General features: G+C 52.2%; 1 protein-coding gene across 2 annotated transcripts in view; it reads right to left on the reverse strand.

Moving 5' to 3' along the window:
* The window catches only part of TTC39A (tetratricopeptide repeat domain 39A), a 65,250-nt gene extending 50,445 nt beyond the window's left edge, over positions 1-14,805 (reverse strand). The window contains exon 1 of one of the 2 annotated variants that reach the window (XM_066376255.1): positions 14,781-14,805. Coding sequence is in view for 1 of the 2 variants with exons in the window: in XM_066376254.1 (XP_066232351.1) it covers positions 1,683-1,990 (308 nt within the window). In the remaining variant the exon portion in view is untranslated. Of the gene's footprint in view, positions 1-1,682; positions 2,113-14,780 lie in introns of those variants that run through there. The other variant, XM_066376254.1, reaches the window with a different exon arrangement.
* Between the last annotated feature and the right edge of the window lie 1,739 nt (positions 14,806-16,544).

The raw sequence follows: 16,544 nt of genomic DNA on the forward strand, positions 1-16,544 counted from the left end.
TCTCTCTTCCTATCTCTCTCTCTCCCACAAAAAATAATAAAAAATTTCATGATTTCTAAAGTGGTACAGATCAAAAGCTTGATTTGTTCTCCACTGACCCTCATACACAGGGCCATGCCCAGAGCAGGCCTCAGGGGAATTTGTTGAGTGACTGAATGAGTGTCTCTAGTGAAGAGGGCACTGCTTTGCCTCTGCTCTGCTCAGACCCCATGAGGTTGGCACTGACTAGGGAGCAGGGTGGATAAACCTGTGTGGCCACAAAGAAAAGTGGGACCTGGAGGGCATGCAGTGGGGCAGGTGTGGTTCAGTATGAGGAAGACCCACCTGTGCAAGAAGAGTAAGCTCACTGCCCTGGAGGCCCATGAGGGGGTTGCAGAGGATGTGAGTGTGCAAAGAGGGATGAATGTGGCTTCTAGCCTGGGAGTTCAGAATTCTTTGACAGGTGCCCTGCTCTGCCTGCCTTCTGATCTGGGAAGCACTTTTCTGGACCCAGTGGGGCTATAGTCAGTCAGGGCTGGGCAGAAGAGACCTAACCAGGCTCCAGATTTACAAAGACCAGCCCAGAGCACGATGGGAGCAGCAGCCCAGCCTCCCCGTATTGTCCAAAGGAGGGACAAGAAGTCTAGGGAGGATAAAGGACTTGGCCAAAGTCACACAACAAAAAGTCAGGTCAAAACTCACCAGTCAACCCTCCCGCAGTCCTGGGTGTCCCTCAGCCACCCAACTTCCAAGCCCTCAGCCTAGAACACACACACAGCCCCTATCGAGGCTTCCAGCTGACCGCTGGCACCAGGCTCCTCACCTCCCTGTTCATGTGTTAGCCCTGAGGCCTTTGGCAAATATTGTCCCTGGTGGTGAGGCTCCAGGCAGGGCTGGCACCCCTCCCAGCTCACCTGGGCCAGATCTCCACCCAGCAACTTCCCAGCAGTTCACCTCCCAACAGACTGCCCCCTACTCACTGGGCCCAGGAAAGGCAAAGAGTTGCTCTTTAACTTCCAGCAGTTAGTAGCTGTCACTGCTACAGGGGCAGATACGGGTCCTACAGGGTTTCTCAGTGGGATTAGTGTGGGGTGGGCAGGAGAGCCACGTTGAAAGTGACAACACCCACCTTTACTACTCTGGTTCCTGCTGTGTACAGTGGGATCAGCTGGTTCATTTCTTAGCCTTTTAACCCCTCCAAATATCCCTGAAGATGAGGTAGTGTGGCCCGCAGATGAGGAGCTCTGGCATCAAATGGAGCTGGGTTCAAATCCCAGGCCCACCTCTCACCTACTGGTGACAAGTCACTTAGAACTATGCCTCAGTTTCCTAGTCTGTAATGGAAGTGATAATAAGAATCCACCCACAGATGTAAACGCCACAAGGGAAGGAAGGCGGCTCTGGATGCAGTAATGCCCTGTTACTACTGATTCGTGAGAAAGTTGGGACCCAGAGAGAGTGACAAGCCAGGGTCGCCGGCATCTCCAGTCTGCTCGCGCGGGTTTCTGCAGCCCCCTCCCCCGCTTCGGCAGCTGCAGCTCACGGAGGCGGGCGGGAGGGGGGCGCAGCGCGGCCGGCGGGGGCTGGGAGCCGCAGTGCGGGCCGCGGGGCGGATGGCGCGGGGGAGGCCGGCCCGGCGCCCGCCCCACGTCCCAGGCCCAGCCCGGCCCGCGCCCCCCAGGCCGTCTCCGCCGCGCACTTACCCGGCAGGCGGGGCGCCCGGGGCTCCGGCCGTGGTCATCGCCGAGGGGGGCGGGCAGCGTGCCCCCGCCGGACGCCAGCTGCGGCCCAGGTGCTGCCGCCGGAACCCCGAGCCGGGCGTTGTGCAGCGGAGCCACGGACGCGGCAGCCGGGGAGGGGCGCGCCGGGGGCGGGGAAGGCGGCGGGGCCGGGCCGGGCCTCGGGCTGCCCACCCGCGCAATGGGGCCACGCCGCCGCCCGCCTGCGGAGTGCGCCCGCACCCGGCTCCCACAGGGGAGAGCCCCAGGCGCCCACGGCCTGCACGGCCCATGCCCGGGACCTCTGTGCGCGGCCCCCAGGCGCTCACTCCTTCTTCACACAGCCCCACCTATTGGGAGCTAGAAAGTTCTCCAGGACCTGTCACTCTGCCCTCCTCCACGGCTCCCACCTCGCAGCTCCGCGACCTGAGTCCTTCATCATCCTCCTGCATTCATTGGTGGGGGGCATTCATGCAGAGAATGTCCTGGCCTCCAGAATCAGGCTTGGATTTTAATCCCACCCACTTGCCCACAGGTGACTGTGCTTAAGGAGACAAGAGGGCGGAAAGTAACGCGGCTTAGCTAGCAGTGGCTAGCTAACGGGTCACACTTGCCTTCGCAAATAATCTCCTTAACTGCCATTTTACAGATGGCGAAACTAAGGCATAGAGCTCATGTGACTTGCTCAAGGCCACTCACCTAGTAAATGGTAAGTTGTGATTGGAATCCATCGTCCTGACTACAAAGCTCACACTCTTGACTGTTGCCCCCTTGGCTCCCTCTTCCCTGAATCCCCAGCGCCTATGTGGGGGTCACCTATAACACTTCTTAGATGCCCAGTGTGTGCCCAGCTGTGAGGTATATGTCTAGGAACAGGGTTCAAGACCACCTGCTCTCCTGGCAGCAAGAACCACTGGCCCATGAGGAGTTAACCAGCCACCACCCCCAGGCCGCAGATGCTCTTAACCATGACTCATCAGACCACGTGGCTGCCATTAGAGCTGTCCCTTCACAGAAACAGGGGACAGAAGGAGGAGGGACTCTAGCACCGGTGGATCAGCCATGAGCTCTAGGATGTCAGAAGAGGAAACAGGAGGAGCTTGCAGAAGCAGCTGTGGTGGGAAGAGGGCTTGAACTAGGTCCCAGGAGAGCCAGGCAGATAGGGCCTGGTGGCAGAGGGGAGAGGTTTAGGGGAGTGCTCTTTAAATCTAAACAGGCTATCTGCAAAGAGAGTGAGTTCTTATCCTCCCCATATATGAGCAGAGGCTAGATGCTCACTTGCAAGGTTCATTCCACCTCTGCGATCCTCAGACCTAGGCACGAAAAGATCATCAACTACAAGGAGTAGGCTATGACAACGTCCACCATCAGCTATAGAAATCCAGATAAGGGAAAGTGCTACATAGGCTGGAGGAGTCTGGGGGGCTTCCTGGAGAAGGTGAGCACAGAGTTGACACTTGAAGTTTATTTTATTTATATACAATTAAGTCATAGAAAGAGTGCACCAAATGGGAGTAAAGCATGGAAGTGGGCAAAGGCACTCTGATGACAGCTGGAGTTTACGAAGAACAGCAATGTATGTAGAGAGGGGCCTGTGTGATGTGGCTGGGGAGTCCTATCATATGCCATGCACTTTCAAATCTATAGATACTTGCACGTGCTATTGCCTCTGCCGGAAACACACCTTCCTTCCTCATCACTTATTATTCATTCATTTATCCATGGGTCAATCTAGAAGTTTACAATTGAAAGGTTTCTTTTTTCTTTCTTTCTTTCACTCTTTCTTTCTTTCTTTCTTTCTTTTTTAAGTGAGAGGAGAGGAGATAGTGAAACAAACTCCGCATGTGCCCCAACCGGATCCATCTGGCAACCCCCCTCTGGGGCTGATGCTCGAATCGATGGAGCCATCCTCAGTTCCCAGGGCCGACACTCAAACCAATCGGGTCTCTGGCTGAGGGAGAGGAAGAGGGAGAGGGAGGGGAAAAGAAGCAGATGGTCACTTCTCCTGTGTGCCCTGACTGAGAGTCAAACCCGGGACATCCAATATGCCAGGCAGACACTCTATCCACTGACCCAACCGACCAGGGCCTTTTTTAAGTTTAAAAATTTTATTTATTGATTTTAACAAGAGAGGAAGGAGGAGAGAGAGGAAGAGAGAGATGGCCACATAGCTGTTTCTGTATGTGCCCTGACCTGGATTGAACTGCAACCTCTACTCTTCAGTACAATGCTCTAACCAGCTGAGCTCTCCAGCCAGTGCTGAAAGATTTCTATAAAAAAAAAAAAAAAGAGAGAGAGAAGCCCTAACCATATAGCTCAATTGGTTGGAATGTGTCCTGATACTCAAAGGTTGTAGGTTCAATCCCCGGTCAGGGCACATATAGAAACAGATCTATGTTTCTCTCTCTTTCCCCCTTATTCTCTTTCCAATATCAATAAATAATTTCTTTTTTTAAATATGGTTAACATTGTTTTTTTAATTTTTTATTTATTTATTTTTTTCCTGAAGCTGGAAACGGGGAGAGACAGTCAGACAGACTCCCGCATGCGCCCGACCGGGATCCACCCGGCACGCCCACCAGGGGCGAGGCTCTGCCCACCAGGGGGCGATGCTCTGCCCCTCCGGGGCGTCGCTCTGCCGCGACCAGAGCCACTCTAGCGCCTGGGGCAGAGGCCAAGGAGCCATCCCCAGCGCCCGGGCCATCTTTGCTCCAATGGAGCCTTGGCTGCGGGAGGGGAAGAGAGACAGAGAGGAAGGAGGGGGGCGGGGTGGAGAAGCAAATGGGCGCTTCTCCTATGTGCCCTGGCCAGGAATCGAACCTGGGTCCCCCGCACGCCAGGCCGACGCTCTACTGCTAAGCCAACCAGCCAGGGCTAATTTTTTATTTTTTACAGAGACAGAGAGTGAGTCAGAGAGAGGGATAGACAGGGACAGACAGACAGGAATGGAGAGAGATGAGAAGCATCAATCATTAGTTTTTCTTTTTTTTTTTTTTAATTCATTTTAGAGAGGAGAGGGAGAGACAGAGAGAGAGAAGGGGGGGAGGAGCTGGAAGCATCAACTCCCATATGTGCCTTGACCAGGCAAGCCCAGGGTTTCGAACCGTCGACCTCAGCATCTCCAGGTTGACGCTTTATCCACTGCGCCACCACAGGTCAGGCAATGGTTAGTTTTTCATTGCACGTTGCAAAACCTTAGTTGTTCATTGATTGCTTTCTCATATGTGCCTTGATCGCGGGCCTTCAGCAGACCGAGTAACCCCTTGCTGGAGCCACCGACCTTGGGTTCAAGCTGGTGAGATTTTGCTCAAACCAGATGAGCCTGTGCTCAAGCTGGCGACCTCTGGGTCTTGAACCTGGGTCCTCTGCATCCTAGTCCGATGCTCTATCCACTGTGCCACCACCCGGTCAGGCAATAAATAATTTTTTTAAGTACAACTTTGCCAATGTAAAATTGCCAGAGTCTTGGGAGAGACCAGATAAATGAGTCTCTTTATGTTGCATTAACTTCAAGGTGAATCTTTATCATATTCAGCCAACATTTATTAAGAACCTGCCAAATGCCAAACTCCTACTTGCCCTGCAGGTTTTAGTTCAGAAGCAGCTTCTTCCAGGAGGCCCCGCCTCCCTGGCTGGGTCAGCAGCTTTCTGGGCACACACTGCTCTAATCCCTTCTGACCAACCCCAGTCACCCTGGGCTGACACCAGCTGTGTGTAGTGGTGGTGGAGTGAGGTTGTATGTCACTGGCTCTGCCATCAGACTGCAAGCTTCTGGAGGCTCAGGCCAGGTCAGACATCTGTGCCAGTGCCTGACTAATCACTCAACATCGGGCCAGCACTTGCCCATTTCCCTCCGAGGTGAAAATTATAATAATGACTGACATGCATCAAAGGCTTAATTCCGGTATGTGTTATCCATGTTAAGTGTATAACAAAGATTATCTCATTTAATGCTCACTTTTAGCCACTTCTGTGAGCCTCAGTTACACTGCCTACTACAAAGGGTCATGTGAGGGTCAGGATTCACGTATGTAAAATGTGCAGGACGGTGCCTGGCACTCAGCACTGTGCCACACAGGTCCTCTGATGATGGTGGCGGCGGTGGTGAGATAGAGGCCATTCTCCCCCTTTCACAGATGACAACTGATTTCAGCAAGAAAAGCAGCTAAGGCTTCAGAGCTGGAACTCTCCCCACACCACAGCAGTGAGTGACGCTGCAGCCACTTACCTGGTGAGTCAGAGCACCAGAGTGGCCCGCCCCCTAGCAGGGTTCCACCCAGGCAGTGCCCAGACCCCAGGAACTCTGGCCCAGGTCCCAGACCTCAGGAAGGAACCTGTGAGTCACCATTATTTCTACCTCCCAACCAGGAAACCCTGCTCTGGTCACCTGCCCACCCCAACTCGAGCTGACAGCCAAGCCCTGGGGACCAGGAGAGCATCCTGAGTCCTGAGTCCCATCCTCCCCTGCCAGGGGACCTGTTTCCTGGTGCTTTGTGCCTGGGAAATACCAGGCCTGCTTTCTTCCCTCATTTTCTCTCAAACCCACAAGAACAAATCACTGGGCTTGTTGAACGTTTTGATGTCCCTGAAGACCTCGTGTGGACTTCTTTCACTTGTTCCATCCCTCCCCTTAAGAAGGCCTTCAAAACACATTAGTGAAGCCTTCTCAGAATGCTCCAGAAAGCTCTGTAGTAGCTTTATCTCCCACCCTACAGATGAGAAAACTGAGGCTTGGACCAGGTGTGATGTGGACTCAGGGCTAACCACAGCATAAACCCAGGTTTTGACTGTTTATCCTGTGGGGAAAGGAGGTAGAAATGGAGGTCACCAAAAGTGGGTGTGAGCCATTGTTGTAGAAAGAGCTTAAACTGTGAAGTCAGCACTGCCTCTCCCTTGTTGAACCTCAGTTTTCCCATCTGCAAATCTGGGATAAATGCCCCAACCTCTCAAGGGTACTGTGAGCCTTACTGAGCATTACTTGGATGATCTCTCACCCATTCCCCCTTCTCAGTCCCTTCCTCCAGGCCTTTCCTTGACATGAAGTGCCCCTGCCCCCACCCCCGCTGTCTCCACCAGCACAGAACTCCCGGAGTCCTGAGACTCCAGCGCCCTCCCACTCCGGAGGAGCTGGTGACTGTAAACTGGGTTGTCTTAAAGTGAGTGAGCCCCACCCAGCAGGTTACAGGCTTGGGCTCGTTAATTATTCACAAGTAAACAGGCTTGTCAACAAAGGGCTCTTGAAGAGAGCTGTAAAGGTCACCGCTCTTAAATATTCCCTGGAGAGGGGCCCTTGGGGAGGACCTTGCCCTGGTCCTTGGGCCAGCCTCCTCCTACCACATGGTCTCTGACTCCCACTAGCTGTAGGGCAAGTCACTGCCCCACTCTGGCCCTTAGTGTCCCTCTTCCTGCCCAATATAGAGGAGAGAAGATTCGACCAGGATCCCAAGGGCCCTCCCTGCTCTGATGTTTTCAGTTCTGGGATCTGAGCTCTTTTACCAGTCTCGCCTCCAGGAGCTGCCATGGGTGGGTCTAAGGAAGGAGCCCTGGTCAGGCACAAGAAACCAAGAACAGTTTTGATTGGAAAGAAGAGGCAGAGCTCTAATGAGGGGTTTCTGGCATTGAATGGCATTTTGTTAGTGGTTAGAACTTGGGCTCTAGAGCCAGGAAGATCTGGCTGGACTCCTGGTCCACCATGTCTAGCTGTGCAGCCCCAAACAGGTCACCCTACTCGCTTGAGGCAGAGGGAGCAGTTAGAGCACCCCTGCTCTAACACTCTGGATCAGTGACTTTATCTCTGCAATGGAGATATTGATGGCACCAACCTCACTGAGTTGTTGCAAGGATTAAATGAGGTAATATACATAAAGCACTTGGCCAGGGCCTTATCATTATTCTCTGAGCTTTAGTTTCCTGACCTATAAAGCAGAGACAGCAGGATTGTTATATCATATAAGTCAATGGACCCGAAAGAGCTTTGGAACTATACAAGACGGTCCAAAAGAGAGGGATTTCCCCAAAGATGTGTACCCAGGCCTGGCCAGGACCACAAGGACAGAGCAACACCCATTGGACATCTACTATATACTTTCAGGGCAGATGTGATATATCACACACCACTGGTGGGAGTGGGAAGTAGTAAGTACCCTCTCTCTAAGGGCAATTGGAATTATGGATAGAAAGCTTTAGAAAGATGACCCAGTAATACCTAGGCAGCAAATGTGTCTGACACAAAGATTTGTGGTATAAAGGTGTTCATCCTAGTGTTTCCTATAATAAAGACACAGCTGGAAATAAACCTACATGCCCATCAATAAGGAATTAGTTCAATGGATTATGGTGAATTTGCAGGGTGAACTATTTGCAGATATTTAAATTGTGTTTATAGAGAATTTATTTGCCTGGATTACTGCATTGTATTCTAACTATTTACTCTGCTCTTACCTCTATCCCCTTACTGTCCTTTTCTCCACACAGCACCAGATCCACTTAATCAGGCCATGTCACTCTTCTGTTCAAAACCCCGCACCCTGTGTTTCTTAGTACAAAAGCTAAGGTCTTCACATGGCCGTGAGGCCCTGCCTGACCTGCGCCCCCACCGCCCTCTCTGCTCCTGTCCAGCCACACTCGCCTCCTTGCTCTTCTCCAAATAGCCAGCACGCTCCACCTTGGCCGCCGTCTGCACTGGCTATTCCTTCTGCCTGAAATGCGCTTCCCGCAAGTACTCCCAGGATTAACCCCTCACCACTGTCAGATCTCAGCTCAGATTTTACCGTCTCCACGAGGCCTTCCCGGACCACTCCGTTTAAAATGGAACTCTTGCCCCATACTTTGAATTCCTTTCCCCTGCATTATTTTCCCATAGCACTTGATGTCTGACATCCTGTATATTTTGCTTATTCGTTTATTCTCTATCTCTCTCCATTAAATTCTACACTCCATATGGGCAGAGATTATTTTTTCATTTTTCCTCTCTATTTTCCATGCCCTGAACAGTGCCTAGCACATAGTAGGTACTCAGTAAATGTTTGCTACATAAATGTTTTCTAAAAGGTAGTAAAGGACTTTCAAAAAGCAGAATACAAAATGAATTCTTAAACCCCCCCCCTAATGTCTATGCACGTGAAGAAGCATGAGGAGGCCTCGCTTGGTCATCCATTAGAACTGAAGACATGCCTGACCAGGCGGTGGCACAGTGGATAGAGCGTCGGACTGGGATGCGGAAGGATCCAGGTTCGAGACTCCGGGGTTGCCAGCTTGAGCGCGGGCTCATCTGGTTTGAGCAAAAAGCTCACCAGCTTGGACCTAAGGTCTCTGGCTCAAGCAAGGGGTTACTCTCGGTCTGCTGAAGGCCCGCGGTCAAGGCACATATGAGAAAGCAGTCAATGAACAGCTAAGGTGTCGCAATGTGCAACGAAAAACTGATAATTGATGCTTCTCATCTCTCTGTTCCTGTCTGTCTGTCCCTGTCTATCCCTCTCTCTGGCTCTGTAAAAAAAAAAAAAAAAAAGAACTGGAGACGAGACCTTGCCAGTCAGAGCTGTAGTGGATTGAAAGGGGTGAAGCATATTAAGTCAGGGCACCATCAAGGGCAGATCTCCGTGTCATTACAGATCACCGAGGAGCAGAGTGGCAGGAGCCGGGGGTGTTCTCAAGGCAGAGGCCTAGTTCAGAGGGTCTCTGGGAGAAAACTGGGACTGGAGGCAGCAGTGGCAAGTGAAGGAGAAGGGTGACAATTTGAGTGCAGTGCTATGCACAGAGCCTGTGGCATGTCATCCCCCTTCAACCAGCCTGTCCTGGGCTCAGGGCCCCTCCTTGGCTGTGCCCTTTAGTCACCTAAATGTAATGGGAGGACCCACCTAACCATTTTCTTTCTTTTTTTTTTTTGTTTTTGTTTTTTTTTTTGAAGCTGGAAACGGGGAGAGACAGTCAGACAGACTCCCGCATGCACCCGACTGGGATCCACCCGGCACGCCCACCAGGGGCTACGCTCTGCCCACCAGGGGGCGATGCTCTGCCCCTCCAGGGCGTGCTCTTTTGCGACCAGAGCCACTCTAGCGCCTGGGGCAGAAGCCAAGGAGCCATCCCCAGCGCCCGGGCCATCTTTGCTCCAATGGAGCCTTGGCTGCGGGAGGGGAAGAGAGAGACAGAGAGGAAGGATCGGGGGAGGGGTGGAGAAGCAGATGGGCGCTTCTCCTGTGTGCCCTGGCCGGGAATCGAACCTGGGACTCCTGCACGCCAGGCCGACGCTCTACCGCTGAGCCAACCGGCCAGGGCCCCATTTTCTTACAAAGACAGCAGAGTCACCTTCGATCTGAGACTTAAATGCTCTATCTAGGGGAGGGTGTTTCTTAGCTGGAGGTGAATTCTTACAGGGGGTGGGCGCTTGCCAGAGCTGACTCTTCCCGGGAATAAGGGGAAACCTGAGGCTGTGGAAGGGGACAGGCAGGGGCAAATTCATCCCACGGAGGAAAATGGGAACCAAAGGGAATGAAGTGTCTGCGCAGGTCTACCCGGCTGGGGCACCTGATGTCTCACTCACTATCGTAACTCCTAATAGAATTGTCCTGTGGGGGACATGGGACAAAACCAGCCAATTATAGGATGGAGGAAGGATTTTACCTACAAGGAATTGACTTCTGCACTGATGTTCATTTGATTAGGACTGATCTTGGAAGAGGAAAGGAAAGCATGGGAGTCTTGGGTTACGAGAGAAATTTCCTTCTCTCTCCTGGGAAGGAAGATGGTGGAAGATACACATCTGGCCCTCCCAGAGGTGTAAGTTCTGTAAGAAGGCTCCTTCCAGGATGGCTGAGGGGCTTGAGGAGGGGCCATAGAATCGTAAAAATCCTCTTGTACTCTTCCTTGCTTCCTAGGGTACTCTTAAGAGGCAACAGGGGTTATCAGAACCCTGGTCAGAACCAAGGAGCTCTCCGATGCCTATAGGTAGGGAGTCTGTAGTTTGGTGACGGGAATCCTCAGGAAGCTTGCAGGGGTCGTCAAACTTTTTATAAAAACCGCCCACTTTTGCAGTGCTGGTCGACCTGGTCCCTACCACCCACTAGTGGGCGTTCCAGCTTTTGTGATGGGCCAATCGCGGGGCTGTTTGGTTGCACGGTAGGGACCAGGTTGACCAGCACTGCAAAAGTGGGCGGTTTTTATAAAAAGTACCCAGCTACTGTGGACCTTGAGAGAGAAGATACCTAGTAAAAATGGCTTCTGGTGGCTAAATGGGCTCAAATTTAAAAACAGAATCTACCTGTGATTCCTTTCTCTTTTTTTTCCTTATTTTATTTATTGATTTTACGGAGAGAGGAGAGGGGGTGAGGAATGAGAAGTATCAACTCATAGTTGCTTCACTTTAAGTTGTTCATTGGTTGCTTTATACACTGTGCTACCACAGGCCAGGCCCTATCTTTTATTTCTATTTAAAAAAGAACCCCCCTGGCCGGTTGGCTCAGTAGTAGAGCGTCGGCCTGGTGTGCAGAAGTCCCGGGTTTGATTCCCGGCCAGGGCACACAGGAGAGGCGCCCATCTGCTTCTCCACCCCTCCCCCTCTCCTTCCTCTCTGTCTCTCTCTTCCCCTCCCGCAGCTAAGGCTCCATTGGAGCAAAGATGGCCCGGGCGCTGGGGATGGCTCTGTGGCCTCTGCCCCAGGTGCTAGAGTGGCTCTGGTCGCTACATAGCAACGCCCCTGAGGGGCAGAGCATCGCCCCCTGGTGGGCAGAGCGTTGCCCCTGGTGGGCGTGCTGGGTGGATCCCGGTTGGGCGCATGCGGGAGTCTGTCTGACTGTCTCTCCCCATTTCCAGCTTCAGAAAAATACAAAAAATAAAATAAATAAAAATAAAAAAGAAACCATCAACAAAATGAAAAAGGAACCCAGTGAATGGTAGAACATATTTGCCAATGATACATCTGATAAGGGGTTAATTTCCAACATGTGTAAAGAACTTCTACAACTCAACACCAGGAAGGGAAACAAAATGAGCAGAGGACATAAATAGACACTTTCCCGAAGAAGACATACAGATGGCCAACAGTCATATGAAAAGATGCTCAACATCACTAATCGCAGAGAAGTGCAAATTAAACCACAATGAGATACCACTTCACACTTGTCAGATGGCTGTCATCAATAAATCAATAAACAAGTGCTGGCGATGATATGGAGAAAAGGGAACCCTCCTGCACTGCTGGTGGGAATGCAGACTGGTGCAGCCACTGTGGAAAACAGTATGGAGTGAACTCAAAAAATGTAAAATGGAACTGCCTTATGACCCAGCAATTCCTCTTCTGGGAATATATCCAAAGAAACCCCAAACACTAATTTAAAGAATATATGCACCCCTATGTTCACGGCAGTGTTATTTACAATAGCCAAGATATGGAAGCAGTTCAAATTTCCATCAGTAGATGAGTGGACAAAATATGCTACTGTACATTTACACAATGGAATACTACTCCTTTTGTGACAGCATGGATGAATCTGGAGATTATTATGCTAAATAAAATAAGCCACTTATATGTGGAATATAATGAACAAAATAAACTGACGAACAAAATAGCAACAGAGGCACGGAGCCATGGAACAGAGTTATAGCTGTCAGAAGGCAGGGGGCTTGGGAGATGGGATGAAAGAAAGTGAAATGGTTAATATATATATTATATTATATATAAAACACACACACACAGACAACAGTGTGGTGAAAGCCAGTGGGAAAGGGGGGTGGGGAGGAGACGGAAGTGGACAAAGGGTGGGGGAATAGGGAGGGAAAGAAACTTCACTTCAGCTGAGTAAACTGAGGCTCACACAGGTCAGGTAACTGAATCAAGGTGATAGAGTCCATAGCAAGTGGCAGAGCAGGGTCTGAGCACTCTCTCAAGCGCTTCACCCTTTGGCTGGGCTGTGAGAGACAAGGCTATGTGGTGGGTGAGGCGTGGGGTGGAACTCACAGGCCCTAAACTAGGAGAATGGAGACCTGGGTTTGGCCTCAGGTCTGAGTCCTGGTTATGGGCAATGGGAGCAAAGAATTTTCTGGGTATTTTCTGTCCAGCAAGTCCCCCTATGTCCTCATCAAAACTTAAGCATACTCTAAGCCCATTCTGTGCCGGGATCCGGGGACATGGGGGCAGATGAATCCTATCTTCTCTCCATGTGTAGTGGGGAGACAGAAAAAGGTGACAGTGACCCAGTGTTGAAATTGTGCACAAAATCCTTTCTCCCTGGAGTAGCAGGGCCATGGTTAAATATGTAAATCCCCTCCCTAATGCCCTCTAGTGGCTTCCCAACACGCTATGAAATCCAAACTCCTTGCCCTGCTGGTTCTGGGCAGCCAGCTTGCCTCAGGGATCCCAGGAGGTACTGATCCTCAACAACTCACTGCCGTTTTTGCTCCTCAGGGACACCCCAGGCTTTGACATGAGCTGTCCTTTCTTCCAGGAATGTTCTGAGCATAGTCGATTTTACTGTTTATCACACCACCCCACTTTAAGCCTTATGCCTCATCTATCTGGTGTTCACTTGTTTATTTGCCCACTAGTTTTGTCTGTTTTTTCCCACTAGCACATGGTCTCCTGAGAGCAGGGCTGTATGTGTGGAGTAATAGCATATCTGCAGTGCCTTGTACAATTGCCTGGGATATGGTACCTGTTCAACAATGTTTGTTGAAAGACTGAATAAGAGCCCTGAAAGCCCCTGAGCCCGGCTCATGGGCAGAGTCAGAAAGCCTCTCTAAAAGAGGTCGCCTAAAGCCGAGTCTCTGAGGTGAACGTCCGGAGTGGAGGATGGCATTGCAGGAAGAGGCAGCCCCGCAGCCTGGCACAGTTGTGAGAACACTACAAAGCCAGCTGGTGTTAGTGGACCAGAGTGAAGGTCAGGGAGTGATGGGAAATAGGCCTTGGCGGGCCACAGCCTCCCACCCGAGGGCCTTGGTGATAGAGCCATGGAAGGGTTTTAACGCAGAAAAATGGCATGATCTAGTTTGTACTTTAGCAGAGACCAGCCTGAAGGACGCATGGGAAGGAGGAGACTGGAGGAACTGGGGAAGTCAGGGGCTGTTGCAGTAGTCCAAGGGGAACGAACAGCTCTGAGAGACATCCAGGAGATAAAATTGGCAGAACTTGGAAACCGGTGTGGAGGTAAGGGAGGGAGGAAAGAGGAATAACTCCCAGGTTCTGGGCTTGAGCAACTAGGTGGATGACTGTGCCATTCTCTGAAATGGGAAAAGGAAGAGGAACAGGTTTTGGGGGTGAAGATGCAAAGTCTGATTTAGGGCTTGACAAGCTTGAGGTGGTCATAGGACGACAGTCATATGGAAGCATTGGGAGGGCTTCTCCAGGGTGTAGCAGGGCGAACTTTAAATGTGTAAAAAAAAAAAAAAAGGAATTAGAGATTAGAGGTCAAGACAGCTGAGAAGAGAGGTTAGGGCTGTCTCTTCTTCCCTCTCTCATGGGAACACATCTGGAGACACCATCTCATCCAGGAGGTGAGGACACCTGGGAATGGGGAGGTGCCACATAGGAGGCACAGACACATCTCTGAAGGGTTGGCCTTGGAGGGTCTGTGGTGCATTTAATCCCACCATGGACCAGAAATGGAGCCAGGACTCTCTCACACACACTGCTAGCCCCAGATGTGGACAATCCTCGGGGGACAACAGTGCCTGCTCCCGCCTGTCAGGGCACACAGCGTGCCGCCTCTACACGCATGCTTCCCTGGGGCGGAGCAGGTTCATGAGGGGCACGCTGAGGGAGCCGCGGGGCCCAAACCTGACTCCCAGCCCTCTGGAGGGCCAGCTCACTGGACTTGCCTTTGCAGATGCCCACAGTGCAGCAGGGGAAGCGCGGCTTGAGTGGGATCGGTGGGGGCCGCAGCCCTGCTGGGCAACACGCAAGCAGGAGGCACGTGGGGCTGTGAGAGGCGCCGGACGGCCCCTCCCGGAGTCCTCTGGCCGTCACTGAGCCCAGCAGCCCGCACACCCCTGCCCCCGCTGTGCCCCTCAGCTGTCCCTCCCGTCTCCGGTTGTTCCCCGGCCGCCCCTCGGTCCCATCCACGCCTCTCGCCGAGTCCCCGCCCAGCCTGATACCTGCGGTCGCTCTTCCCAGAGGCCGCTCCCTTCCAGGCGGTCAGAAAGGCCATGGACACAGGCCGGACTCGGCGGGGGCGCGGGCGGCCCCTCGTGGCGGCGGTGGCGGTAGCGGCAGCTCCGGCGGCAGCACCTGGACGGGGCGGGCGGAGCCCGACCGGAGGCTCCTCCCCGGCCCGGCGCCTTCCTGCCAGGCAAGGGAGTGGGTGTCCCCTCCCACGAGCAGACCTGGGGTCCTAGGACAAGATCACTTCTGTCCAGAACCATCAAGACCCATCATTAGTCACAAGAAGAAACAGAGGCCCAGGACAGACGGGATTTACTCAAAGTCACAGAGAGGGTCGATGGTTGAAACGCCAGGACCTACGCCAGGCCTCTTCACTCTCGGTTTAGAGCTTGTCCTTCGTACAGATGGACGATGGTGACACCAATGCCTCCCCTCTGCCTAAATACAGAACCCGCCTTGCCAGGGCTGCACCTGAATAGGGTCAGGGGCGTGGGGCACAGGGCAGGAGGGGCAGGGGCAGGTAGGGGAGCAGAGAGTGGAAGAGCCTCCGTGGCCTGAGAGTAGAGGCAAGCCCCGGGTCATGACCCTGTTCGCAGCACCCTGTGGGAGAGGTATGGTCAGAGAAGAATGAGCCACATCCAGCACAAACTTTCTTTGAAATCCCATATTTTGTCTTAGATCATGTGCATTTTTCATTTTTATTTTAAATGACAAGTAGGAGAATTAGCTCCGGAGCAAGAGCCCCTGGCCAGGCATTCTAGCTGGCTCTGCGGGAGGGCATCTAAGGACAAGATGCCGGAGAGCACCTTGAGGAGGTACTGGAGAAGGATTGCTCCAGCTCTAGCATAAAGGATGGATTTAGGGGTCCCTGCACAGTTCCCTCCGTGAGAGAGGATGGGGCTTGAACCCGGGGCATGGGCAGGATGGCAAAGGGACCATACCATCTCCTTTGGGGCTGGGGCTGGATCCTAGATACTTGTGCAACACAAATCGTTTGTCTAATAAATACTGATTCTGAAAATTAAGAGAAATTCTCTAAAATGCCAAGCTCTAAGCCAGGTTTACACAAATTCTTATTTAATTTCATCTTATGAAATATCCCTGTTTTTACAGTTGATGGAACAGGATCAGGAGGGATTAACTGATTTCCCAGAGGCCTGGCTGTGGAGCCAGGTCTCACACCCAGGTCTGTGCTCCATCTGGGGCTTCCCCCACCCTGCCTGTGGCCCGCAGGTGGGCTGAGCATGGAGAGGGAGGCCTGGGCAAAGCAGAGGAAGGAAGCCTCACGGATCATCTGGGCAGTTCCTCTCACTTTTCCTTGGTAGGCAGAGAAAATACGAACTTTCCCCCTTTCTCTGAATACTCATGTCATAGTCTTAGATCAACAAGGGCCTGAGAATGCTGCCTATCTGACCACAAAGCTAGAACTTCCAGATCTGGAAATTCTAGTTACAGCACACCCAGGGGCCCAAACCCCTCAGTTCACAGAGCCTTGTCCAGCTTAGCAGCATTGGGTACTGCAGATAGCCAGACCACAGGACCTCAGAAGCCTGCTCTTAAAGGCCCAGGGCCCAGTCTAAACCCAGTTGGGATTAAACTCCCACCCAGCCTGAGCCCACAGCCAACACCACTTCCTCCAGGAAGCCCCTCCCCCCATCTCCCCAATGGAGGGCTTACTCCCTCTTTGGAGGTTACATTTTTATCTCTCACAGCTTTTAGCACTACATTTTTTAACCTTTATATCAGTTATTAATGAC

The sequence above is a fragment of the Saccopteryx leptura genome, chromosome 3, assembly GCF_036850995.1.
Source record: "Saccopteryx leptura isolate mSacLep1 chromosome 3, mSacLep1_pri_phased_curated, whole genome shotgun sequence".
NCBI classification, from domain to species: Eukaryota; Metazoa; Chordata; class Mammalia; order Chiroptera; family Emballonuridae; genus Saccopteryx; species Saccopteryx leptura.